The sequence below is a fragment of the Acanthaster planci genome, unplaced genomic scaffold, assembly GCF_054643075.1.
Source record: "Acanthaster planci isolate LZ-2023a unplaced genomic scaffold, COTS_SCS Contig5, whole genome shotgun sequence".
NCBI classification, from domain to species: Eukaryota; Metazoa; Echinodermata; class Asteroidea; order Valvatida; family Acanthasteridae; genus Acanthaster; species Acanthaster planci.
The window spans coordinates 236919-250144 of record NW_028257629.1 but is presented as its reverse complement, the minus strand read 5'-3'; the positions used below and the strand labels follow the sequence as shown (position 1 = coordinate 250144).

General features: G+C 37.5%; 1 protein-coding gene across 2 annotated transcripts in view; it reads right to left on the bottom strand.

Annotated features, from left to right (window-relative positions):
• The window catches only part of amfr (autocrine motility factor receptor), a 19778-nt gene extending 6552 nt beyond the window's left edge, over positions 1-13226 (bottom strand). The window contains exons 1-12 of one of the 2 annotated variants that reach the window (XM_022226685.2): positions 13012-13226; positions 10759-11091; positions 7208-7300; positions 5298-5462; positions 4632-4784; positions 4419-4459; positions 2921-3053; positions 2583-2693; positions 2062-2195; positions 1550-1758; positions 1282-1385; positions 251-376 (exon numbers count right to left, since the gene is read on the bottom strand). In XM_022226685.2, coding sequence (XP_022082377.2) covers positions 251-376; positions 1282-1385; positions 1550-1758; positions 2062-2195; positions 2583-2693; positions 2921-3053; positions 4419-4459; positions 4632-4784; positions 5298-5462; positions 7208-7300; positions 10759-11073 — 1584 coding nt within the window. In that variant the 5' untranslated portion in view covers positions 11074-11091; positions 13012-13226. The remainder of the gene's footprint in view (positions 1-250; positions 377-1281; positions 1386-1549; positions 1759-2061; positions 2196-2582; positions 2694-2920; positions 3054-4418; positions 4460-4631; positions 4785-5297; positions 5463-7207; positions 7301-10758; positions 11092-13011) is intronic. The other variant, XM_022226684.2, reaches the window with a different exon arrangement.

The window sequence follows — 13226 nt, the reverse complement described above, 5'->3', positions numbered from 1 at the left end:
ATAGTTCCAATTATTTTATAACAGAAAGGCTCCCCACCCAAAAATTCTTAAATACTCAACATTACGTTATGGTTCTCAGATTTCTTTACAAAAACTCAAATTTTAAGCCTATGATCATGAGGACTGCATGACATTTAACTTTTCAAGAATTTATAGCACAGCATAGATTTATATGTACTAGCTTTCTCCACAATAACGTTTAAATTGGCAATCCAAATTGGAGAATATGGTAAAATACTGTTGAGCTTACAGGTGGTGCAACCAATCTACCCTCCAAGATGTTATCTACTGTGACCTCCATAGACCGTGTCACTCTCAAGTCTTCAATCAGGACAGGTACAGGATAGTTGGGGAACATCTGCTGTACTTGAGTTGCCTATGAAACATCCATACAAAGGTTGATCAAGTCAAATCCTTCCTAAGTACATAGTATTTCAGATAACAACTTTGTCTTGATATTTTAACCACTTCCTACTGGGGACTCCGGAATCGGAGACGTATGGTTTATATGCGTGACCGGGGTCTCCGAAATTGGACAAAGGAAACAGGGCCCTGTAACAAAAGACCGTACTCTGAACAAAAGACCAGGCTGCTGGGCATTACCGACTTTTTCACTCTCAAAAGTGGTAATAATCCAGCCTTGGTTTGAAACCATATACCAGGGTTGGGGCATTGAGAGCGAACAGATTACCACCGCGGACAAAAGCGCTCCACCATCACAGCGATGAGCCACACAGCACCGCTGCACGCAAATCTGACCCCTATTGAAAAGAGGTCAGCAGTGCACTGAGCCAGGTTTGTGAACAAAAAGACAGTTATACAACATCGCACAATCTGAGCTCTGTTTACAAGGCTGCAGGCCTGGCTGAAATACTCGGGCGTCAATGAAGGTCACCTGTCAACTTAGAGTAGTGCCTAAAGATTACTTCGTGCAGCTATAAACGACCATTAAATGAAATGACGCATTTTTGAAGGATTTTGAAAACGGAAAAAATGATAGTCATGCCGGCCCAGCATCATCAACATTGAAAAATGCCCCGGCATGAAGTGGTTAATATGTGAAAGTGGAATTTCAAAGAATCTGGAGTGTTAAAGATTTGAGAATTGATATGGTGAAACTGAACTGTTTGTTTCGAGAACAATGTCATTTATCTCTTCAAATGTTCATTTGGTTTTCCAACTTACATGTATGAACTACTTGTAGTGACCTTTTGTTAGTTCCATGTGTGAGTGTAGCGGTCATGTTCTCTGCTGTTTCTTTAGAACTTAGTCTATACGAACCATGTTATTGAGTTGGGATGTATGAATCATGTCTCTGCGCTGCACGAGATGTCGATGGGAGACTTCCACAGAGAAACTTGGAATCCAGCTAGCAATCCGAGAACCTGCATCATCCAAGACAAAGCCATCCATATTAATAAGATACTAGCTGTCTTCTTCAACAAAAAGTATACATTCAATGAAGACAGATATTTTTAGAACTTGTTTCACTAGGCTTCTCAAATATTAAAATCAGTGAAATTGAGATCTGCCAATGTGACATTCTCACCATCAAAGTGGAAGAAGTGTCCCCTTCCCCTTCTAGGCCTGACAGGTTGAGCTTGTCCTTCTACAGTGTCTCCTTCCATCAAACCTGCACCCATTCTTGGATCTTGGGGTGCAGGGGTGTGACGAGCTGCCTCATTGTTTCTGATGTTGAGGGCATATCGACAGGTTGGACAGGATGTTTCATGCTCCAGCCAGGATCGCAAACAGGCGCTGAGTAAACATAACAAAGAAGCTCCCATGAGGAAACCTTATTTCACCTACTACCAGCTGATGCACCTACAAGTACAAGTAAACTCTACTTGGAGCTCTTCCTGATAAACCAAAAAATTCTCAAGTGAATGTAAATTACAAGTTGTTGGTTTTTCAACTAACAGGCTGAACCATGCTCAGAATACAACGGTTTTAAACCAATCAATCAGTTACTTTATAAATATTGGTCACTGGTGAACTCTAAAGTAAACATTTCAAAATATTCACTTTGTACATTCAAGAATGAAATGGTACTTTGCTTACTTGTGGAAGAAATGGTTACACGGAAGCTTACGAGCTGATTTCATCTCTTCCCAACAAATGGCACAGTCATCGTTATTCTCCAATAACTCAGCCTCTGTGGCTAAGGGGAAGTTAGCCTGCATGTTTTGCACAACCTAACAATCATGACAGGTTAAATGAGTTTTTATCAGCAATGTCTGGCAATAAGTCTTTGATCTAAGTCATTCACAAAATATGCTACTAACAAAGTCCTGAGCAGAATTTGATTTAGCATCCAGGCACATCATTGAATTTAAATGATTCTTTTGGAATATCATATGCAAACCAAAAACAATTTCACTTGTGTCAAAACTAAAATAAACTAAATGTCATTTGTGGTTGAACCTTGTTTTATAATTCTCATTAATGCTCACATCTGCATCTTTTCCTTCTGGGAAACCGCAACACTTTCATCAAAATTAAGAGCTGGGGACAAAGTGTCCTGACCTAATACTTGGAAAGGTCTGAAATGCTCTGCTTCACAACAGTCTTTGAATACTTACTCGTCTATAGTTGCGATGACGTTTAACACGTCGTTGTATCTCATTATACAGATATCGAAGCTCCATGCAAATCACCAGACTAGCCATGCTAAGGAACACATTACCCCACAGCTGAATGCAATAACAAAAGATCAAACAAGATCAGTCAATGGAACTTTAGACAAAGGCAAAGCAACCACTTAGCTTGCATAATTAAGATTTCATGTTCCATGTGCAAGTCGCACGCATCTTTACAAACTAAAAAACGAAAAACCCACAAATCTCTTCCAATCCAATGATAAAGTTGGTGTTCAGACTACATACTATGTACTTGTATGAAAGCTGTGCCTGGTACCCACCAGCATGTGGAAGTGATGTACAAAATCCACACTGAGTGCAAGGAGCTCAATGACGAGATCTGAGTAGTACATGATACTTCCTCGTCTCTCCCACACTCCTTCATGACGCAGATCATAAAAATGGATCCAGTACCTGCCAATAAAGAACAAGTCTGGTTTTACAGATTCCAAGTAGGAATTGGCCTCGAGCATGCCCAAGACAGGGTGATCTTTTCTTAGAAACAGAGGCTCCTTTGGTTGGAACTGAACTTTGCTAGTTCAAAATGACTAGGAAAGTGATGTGTCACGGTCGTGGTGTTACCAACAAAATGAACACTCCCGACCAGCATGGCTCTTTCCAACTAATGAGGGCGTGCTTCTGCTCGAAGCAAACAGAGCAATGACAACTACATGTACATCAATCTGCATACTTTGGTTTTTAACAGTAATATTTCAAATTTAATTTAAATGCAATTGAGCAAACAAAAAAGAATGAATTTGAGTTTTACATACATGTATAAGCTTCATACATGTATTAGCTGTTCAACCAATTATGCAGTCCATACCCATGGAATATTTATTGAATATGGACAAGGCTAATGTCTTCTCAATAATTTGTCAAATTGTGAAAAATAATGTTAAAAATTTGTAAGCAATAGTTCAAGAAGGAAATGAGAGTTACTCATGCACAAGGATGATAGTTTACCAGTTATAATCAGTTTCAAGACTCAACCAGTGTGTAGTAACATTAAGTAGCCAATGTGGCACCAGCCTGTACATTAAATTCACCAGTGCTGTTGGGATTACATTTGGATAAAATGTTCTCTCTGCACAGCCTCAGGGCACACCAGTCGCTCTGTATTCATGACCTGCTTTATTATCTAGCACTGAAAGTGTTTTCAACATATACATGTAAGGTAGATGCACAAAACCTTTACTGCATTCCCAATGGCAATTGCAGGTACCTACCAGTGAGAAGACATGTTCTCACAGCTAATGAACTGAACCTTCTGTAACACATATACACCTGCGCTCATACTGTAAATACTCTAAATAATATATGTGGAACCTGCAACTTTGCAAGACTACAACAAGGCTGACTTCATCACGATTCACTCGCACTTTATTCACAGCCACAATAACTATGAACATCGACATGTAACAATAGAAGCACAGTGCAACAATAATGGACGCTCACTGTTAATGCACAGTGTTTCTTTTGATAGATGTTTGTAGTCAATCAAATATTGTTAAAAGAACTGTGTGGTGATGGTAAAACACATATTTCAGCTGCAAATACACTTACATTTATGCATCAGTAAACAAAGGCCTTCATCAAGGCAAACTTTTTAGTCATGGACAATTATCACTGCTTATAAGCACTGCTTCAAAACTGGACTTCTAACCAAGCAGCTAAGTACATGTACATGTACATGTACTTATGGTTCTTTGTTCGCAGATTTAAAATCGAAGGAAACATGACATTGAAACTGTAACAAATTTATGTGTAAAAATTTACCTGATCAGGACATATATGGTCCTTAACTCCAGGAGAATGACCTTTGATTAAACAAAGAAGAATATTGAATGAGTTTAACAAAAATTCATTTCATAATCAGTTCCGTTAAATCCATTTTGCCATGACAAAATGTCTGTACAAGCAGACAAAAGTTGAGGAGGACACTGTTTACAAAATCTCATTGATGAAGGGTCAAAGTGAAATAGCATTTACCTCAGACACTGTAAAGAAGAAAACATTCCAGTCTTGTATGGCTCCCATGTAGCAACTTAGTAGTATCAACCCCTTGCAGAGGCCCACAATAGCCACCAATAGAAGTAAGACCTTACCATGGGCCCAACTCAGAGATGATGGGGAAAAGGATAGCTAAAGTAATAAACATTCAAAGGATAGGGTATGACAATGAACTACTTCAGATGTACATGTATGGGTAGTTCATAGTTTCAGTGTAAATCAAGAGAAGGAAAGAAGAAGTACTAAGCAATGCCTGCTGAACAATAAGCTGAGAAGCTCATCCATAAGAGGGTCATCAGATCCTAGTCTGCTGAAGCTGCCACAGATACATTCACTGAGTGAATTAAAACTTTTGCTTAGCAAATGCAGGCACTTACAGTAACTGAATTAAATGTCATCTCAAAGGCTAATGTACCTGATCGGCTTTCAAATGATTTCTGGCTTAGCTAGTACATGAGCATTAACTCAGCATCTTTTTCCGCTGAAAAAGGTCCATGGTATGAAGTTAAATTGTTATTGTTCTCAACTTAGCAAATCATCACAACTTCTTCACAATTCATAAAGTCAATCGTATCAAAGGCATTCCTTTGTCACTGATTAATGAATGTGACCGGCCAATAATTCATGAAGTACAATTGTACTCACATATTCAAAGCGGTCTTTACAGAGACTGGAAAGTGTGTGCAGGAAAGCGAGGGTGCCAAACCAAGCCATCCACATCACCATCTCTTCCAATGTTTGCACGTTCAACACGCCAAAGATGATGATGAACTTATAGAAGATGAACTTCCACAGTTTGTCGCGCATGTGCTGTACGGGTAGAACCGGGAATCAAGACCATTTGTAATAAGAGCTTGTGTACATGTACAAGTAGACTGCTGATGTGTACTTCAATGCACTATAGGTAAATGTGAAAAAATTGAACTTGTTGAATGAAATCTCCAACCTTGAGTCTATGAACCAATTGCTATGACCAAATTGTTAAGTGCCCATTCATACTGATACCAAAGATTGGTCCTACATGTAGATGTTCGGAAGATCTGACATGTCTAATGTGAACCTGAGTCCAAGTCACAAACGTTGACTCGACATACATGTACATGTCTTTGGCTTAAGGTGTTCTAGATGTAACACAAGTTCTAGACATTTTAAGCGGACAATGCAACAAGTACGGTTCATGTAAACATGACGTACATGTAAAGGTATTTGCAAGGAAACTTCCTGAATTTACATAAATTCAACAATGTGAAGAAAACCTAATGGAATTAAAACAAAACCAAACCATCGCAAACCAAGTATGGTACATGTACATGTATTTCATTTTGGATGATTTGGGTTGCTTAGTAAACAAAAAATTAGCAATGCAAATGAGCACAAAAAGCATCAAACTCTGAGAGGTTCGCATTTCATACCATCAGTATTGTTTTTTTTCAACATCTGATACTCCGTATTATTCAGTGTGTTTCCACTGAATTCATGCACAGACTAGAAATTAGCCAATGATGCTGTGATCTGAAATGAAGTGCATACACGTACATGTATATTTACTAAAATATACCATTATGAATATATGGTGGGCATTTGATGTATGAAATGCATCACTACTACCGTAGCAATCAATTCACATACAAACTGCATGGGTCATAAAGTACATGTACGTATACAATACTACATGTATGCTGTAAATGAACATGTACATGTAGAGCACCTGTACATGTAAATGAACATGTAGAGCACCTGTACATGTAAATGAACATGTAGAGCACCTGTACATGTAAATGAACATGTAGAGCACCTGTACATGTAAATGAACATGTAGAGCACCTGTACATGTAAATGAACATGTACATGTAGAGCACCTGTACATGTAAATGAACATGTACATGTAGAGCACCTGTACATGTACATGTATACCTGTACAGCATCTGTATAGGGGATGAATATTGCAGTACATGTTGAAGCAACAATTAGTAATGACAACTAATTCAGAAGTGCAATTTAAAATGATAATTGTATCCGTGAAGCTATTTATGGAAACATGCAGATTGTGGATGGTAACCACAGCAGCATGTACATGTACCGTATTTGTACATGTACTGGTACATGTATACATACAATACATCCATGTACATGTCATCACTGTAAAATATGACAAATACTACATGTCCAAAATACATCCATGTACGTGTCATCACTGTAAAATATAACAAATACTACACATCCAAAATACATCCATGCACATGTCATCACTGTAAAATATGACAAATACTACACGTCCAAAATACATGTACATGTCATCAAGAAAGCTGTACATCTACATGAGGCTTTAACCCTGATTGTCAATGAATGGCAATGTTTTTCATATACTCATAATTACCTGTTTCAGCCTGGTTTGGGGTGATAGGTCACAACATTTACAGTTACATGTATCTGTGCCTGTTCTTGTAGGCAATATTTTTTCCTTTGTAACTTTTCATTTCTGCATTTTAAAGTAAACAGACAGATACACAAACAAAATTGCCTTGTCCAGTGATGCATTGGTAAACAAAACTTACTTGTCTCTCTCCGGCTCTGAGTTGTCCAAACACAACGTGTTGCAGAAGGCGACCCAAGAGTATGAGGAAACAGAAGGCCAAGTTGATTAGAGACTAGAGGACAAGAACCGGTAAAAGATGAAGGAAAAAAACAGTATCATTACTACGAGAAATGTATCATGACAAATGCTACAATCATTTTAAAAAGTTTACCGAAACAAATTCCCATTCAAGAATGTGTAAAATACCACATTTGCCTACCATCTCCCCTCTTCTACATTCTAAACATTTTTCAACATGCGCCTTGAATGGCACAATGATAAACAATGTACACATGTACTGTACATGAACATATCATGGACATATGCTCTGAACAATGTACATGTACATGAATAGGTACATGAGTACATGTGCGTGTACGGATGTATAGCTTCCACTTTGCAACAGTTTCTTCAATCACTTTCTGGACTCCCATTCCTGACCATTACAAAGCAGAAAAGAGCTGTATGTTCCCTATCTACAAGTATACATGTACAGTGTGTACATGTACCCTCATTTGACAGCACAATCCAAAGGTTTTTCCGGGGGAGAAATTTTGGAAAATGTAACATTGGAGATAAAGAAGAAATGAGTCTTAGATTGAATGTGGTGCAAAAAGGTTCAACTATCAGTACTTGCATGTAATGATTTATGCAACCTTTAGGTACCAAATGCCATGTAAAAAGGTTCAACTGTCAGTTCTTGCATGTAGTGATTTATGCATCCTTTGGGTACCAAATGTCATGCAAAAAGCTTCAACTATTAGTTCTTGCATGTAGTGATTTATGCATCCTTTTCTTGCATGTAGTGATTTATGCATCCTTTAGGTACCAAATGTCATGCAAAAAGGTTCAACTATTAGTTCTTGCATGTGGTGATTTATGCATCCTTTAGGTACCAAATGCCATGTAAAAAGGTTCAACTATCGGTACTTGCATGTAATGATTTATGCATCCTTTAGGTACATGTACATGTACCAAATGCCATGTAAAAAGGTTCAACTATCGGTACTTGCATGTAATGATTTATGCATCCTTTAGGTACATGTACATGTACCAAATGCCATGTAAAAAGGTTCAACTATCGGTACTTGCATGTAATGATTTATGCATCCTTTAGGTACATGTACATGTACCAAATGCCATGTAAAAAGGTTCAACTATCGGTACTTGCATGTAATGATTTATGCATCCTTTAGGTACATGTACATGTACCAAATGCCATGTAAAAAGGTTCAACTATTGGTACTTGCATGTAATGATTTATGCATCCTTTAAATGTAGGTACCAAATGCCATGTAAAAAGGTTCAACTATCAATTCTTGCATGTAGTGATTTATGCATCCTTTAGGTACCAAATGCCATGTAAAAAGGTTCAACTATTGGTACTTGCATGTAATGATTTATACATCCTTTAGGTACCAAATGCCACCCAACCTCTCTAGGTGGTATTAGTTTGAACCAGTTAACACTTATTGTATTTTGTATATGCAATGTACATGCACACAACAGCAGCATGGGAACATGCATGACATGTGCATATGGTATCAGTGTCTCATGATTAAAGCTGTTTACCATTTACGCGTGTACATGTACATGCATGTAGGTGTATCCTTGACATTTCCAGTTCAAAGTAATGCAAATCAACAAATCAAATACTGTATGTATACATGTACATGTATACTGACACTGTGTCTGTTTTTTAAGAAAAACTAAGATCTTGGCCTCAGTGTAGTGTACGTGTAATGTACAAATAAAAATACCCCAATGAGCGCATTCTGTTAAAATGCATTCTTATGTATGACACTGTGTTCAACTGTTAATGAGATGACTCCACATTTCATCACACATTTGTTATTTCAGCATGTTCGGCATGTTTTCCAAGCACACAAAAACAAGATCCTTAGCCGGAGTCAACATTCAGAACTACATGTGCTACACTTCTGAACCAGCAGTAGGATTCAAAAAGGGCAAGTTGTAAGCTGTGAAACAGGTTGGTGGAGTCACTGCGCAGGGAGGGAGAGGTACAGTCAACATTTACAACGTGAATTAGTCCTAATTGCTGTTGAAAGTAAATTCATTCCATTCTGAAACGGCAAATATTCATCTCCCTCAACAATGCACGTACCCTACTCTTAATATAAACCCAAGATGGTTACATCAATACTGTCTAAACATACATGTGTAAACAGGAATTTGAGAAGAAACAAAATACCTGTACATGTATGTATGTACATGGGTGTTGTACATGTACTTTGCACTGTGAATTTTTACTGGAGGGAAGTAAGGCTTGAAACGAGTCAACATGGTCCACAAATGAAACTGGAGGTCGAGCATTTTGACCTGTCATTCTGACAAACACTGCGCTAGTACATGTACATGTACCAACGAAATGTTTACCTTCAACCATGTACATGTACATACACTGTACTTGTACATTATTAAATGTGCAGGTATGTACACGTCTTACAAGTGCAGATGAGTGCTCTGGTTTCACATCCTGTGGTGATGGTCATTTATGTACAGGTGTACATGTACATGTTTTATGTGTATGTTTTACAGGTTAATTTCTGGCATTAACAAAATGGGGCATTTTTCACTTCATGCATGACACTCTCAAAGTCAAACCACAAATGTTGGCAAAAACTCCACTTTGGGGGTTTGTATATATATTCTAGGTCTCTATACCATTGTCAGCAAGCAGTTTGCAATGATGTTTACAGTTTGTACAGTACTGTATGATGCAATGCACCTGAAGTTGGATTAAAGGTATATTATTACTTATTTCCTGTAAACACTTGATCCATGAAAGCTGGAACAAGTGAAGCTTTTAAACATTTTACACTTACATGTAGTAACAAGTACATGTAAGTTTGTTTCTAATTTAATTATTTGTCTTCACATGACTAATGTTAGAATAAAAGTACATGTAATGGGTGTGTTCACATCCATGGAAAAGCAAAACGTTTTCTAAGTGGACAAACGGAATGAGTACATGTACATGTACATGTGATATAGTGCCTAACTAGTCCTATAGAATTACAAGTAAGCCTATAGATAAGTTACAGAGGGGTAAGGTTAAAGTGGCAAAAACTCTTTTATGGAAGTTTGACAAATGGAACAATTTTGGGGTACCAGTAAAAATAAACCTTTCCAAATGCAAAACATGGTACCGGTATTTAACTTGAGTTACACATAGTGCAACTAAAAATAACAAAACGGAAGTCATACCTGTACATACATGCGTGTCAATAACAACCTTGAATTGGAAGTTATTGTACATGTACGTGTTACTCTTAACATGATTTACATGTAAATCTGAGTCAGTCAACCAACACAGAAAATTTTTGTGACATCTAAATAGTTTTATGCTGGATAGGAGAATCAATTTGACAACAGTCGAACCAAGTCTATGCATGTACGCAGTCCAGCAATCATACTAACATGACTAATGCCTCAGTATTATATTCCCTTTCAAAAATCTTACTAATCTACATGTAGTTACTAATGAATGGGCCTGAAAACAACACTCACCAGCACTGACCAGACATCTGCCATCATGATTCGACACAGTTTCACAATCTCACTATCATGTTCTTGAATTCCAAACAGATAACGGGAGCCTTGACTTTCATTTATTCCTCCTGACCATCCACCTGTCTCTCTATCGCCAGAAATCCCTTGGCCTCCATTATCTGTATCTGGTGTAGGATTGGTCAGTCCAGCAGTTTCTACTGTCTCTAAGGTGTCTCTGGCATATAAGAAGCACCAGGCTAGACTAAGGCAGCTTAAGGCAATGTAGGTTTGGAGTGGAGGAAGAGAAGGTGGTTGAAGTACCAGAACTGGCATGGCTGGTTGAAAACTGATCTGAAAAGTCAAACATTAGTTAAGTTATTACTCACAGAAAATAACAAAAGATACTGGGGAAATTCACCTAATTATGCTTTTTGACAAGACAAGTTCATGGAATATTCATAATTTGGCAAGATTTTGAAATTTTGACCAATACATTGATAAATTGTTGAGCAAATCTTCTATTATTGCTTCCTTACTCGAGAACATTTCGTATGAATAAATTTTGCGTCTTGATTAAAACGTATGTAAGTTTTGGAAAAACTGCTGTGAATGTGATACAGCAAAGGTACAAGTACGTGTACAAGTACATGTAGGGGCCTATGGCACTAGTGCATGTGTACAAGCAAATTACGTAATCATGACTTCAGCATGTTCAATATAAAATCTACACAGCTGCTTTTTCCTGTAAAGTGGAACAAAAATGTAGAGATGTCCTAAAGGGAAGAATTGTCAATGTCAATGATGGCAGAATGTTACGTCTGGTTCTTTTTTCTTCTCATCTGTAGTTCCATACATCCTGGCGTATCCTAATTTGCGCATACATATATTCCAGCAATCAATTATCTTGCTGTGCAGATCTATTTCTTTGCACAGATGTTAATTTACTGTCCATTATCAATCTAAGATAAGCTTTTTGCTCTTTGCAGTTACATGTACGTTCACCAGTAATTGGAAAAAATGCAAGCAGAGAGTAAATTTTACTGTAAACTTGGACTACATGTACATGTAAATACAACAGATAAGCCAAACCATTTTCAACTGTCAAGAAAAGTAATAAACAATCACTGCAAGCTCAGGATCAGTGATGAAGTTCAAGATTGCACTTAACAGGGTTGAGGCTTATTTACAATGTACATTGTAAGAGTAAATTTAGTCAAAGAACTACACAAAGCATGACTAATAAATTGACCAAGTCATGTACATGTACAAGTCACCTGGTCACAGGAAACAGTTCCATGTGGACATCACTTGACACCCCTGGCATAAACCCTTTGTGCTTGTCCGGGGAAGAGTTCCATATATGGATGTCAGTAATTATTCCCTACAGTAGTATTAGCCATCAGAAGTCAAAAACAGGTCAAGAAAAGTACAATTTAGGAGGGAAGAATATGAAGTTGTTTACTTAGAAAACAATTTTCTGACCAGTCTCATAGGGTTTGTGCACGGGGTGTCAAGTGGCGTCCACAGATGTAACTTTTTCCCAGGTATAAAAAGGGACATGAAAACATGAGTGAGGGCCCTATTTAGAAACTAAGTTTTTTAAATCGGAAATTGTGATTGAAATTTGTCTTTTTTTGCATGCTGTAACTCCTGCATTTAATTTCCAATTTCAAATTTTTGAAATTTGAAGTAAAACCAGAACAAAGATTTTACAAAAATATGAATTTGGAATTGGAGAGTTTAAGTTAAAATCCACATTCATTTTTGTGTAAAAAATAATCACAGTTTGCTTTGCATTACTACTACTAGTGTACAGAAAACATCTCAAAACATCCCAGCTTTAAATCAATACTTCTTTGCTTTGCAGAGTCCGATGGAATCCAAATTTATATCAAAATATTTCTTATGACATCCTCTTCAAGCTAACTTCAAAAATAGCTGAAAATTTTATAGGCCTCCCTTGTTTTCTAAGTAAACGACTCCGTACATGTATTTCACCCCTAGCCCTGAACTGAACTTTTCTGGAGGCTGACATGATGTACATGTACATGTTTTTGGTTTTTGATACATAGCCTGGCATCCATGATGATACTCTTTCCAAGTCGTGAAAGTAGGCCTAATATTAATAAGCATGATAAATCTGCAACTTAACGTCCATAAACCATCATGCACAAAACGACATGACACGCATGACCAACATGACGTTCATACCAATTACCATGTTCATACGTGTTCATGAACAATCATGACAATTGTTCTTTTACCATTTACCTTCACTCTGTCGTCATCCTGTGCATGTCGAGAAAGACAGTCTTACCTTTCAATTCAAAATACGAAAAGACCGCAAGAAAAGTCGTTTACGTCCCATAGAAAGTGTTACTACATTCAATTTCTTTCAAACATGCAAACAAATACATGTGTGATGTAGTACGAATCTAACGCATTCAAGGCCGACCCAGCCACCGTACGTCACGTATACGTGCACT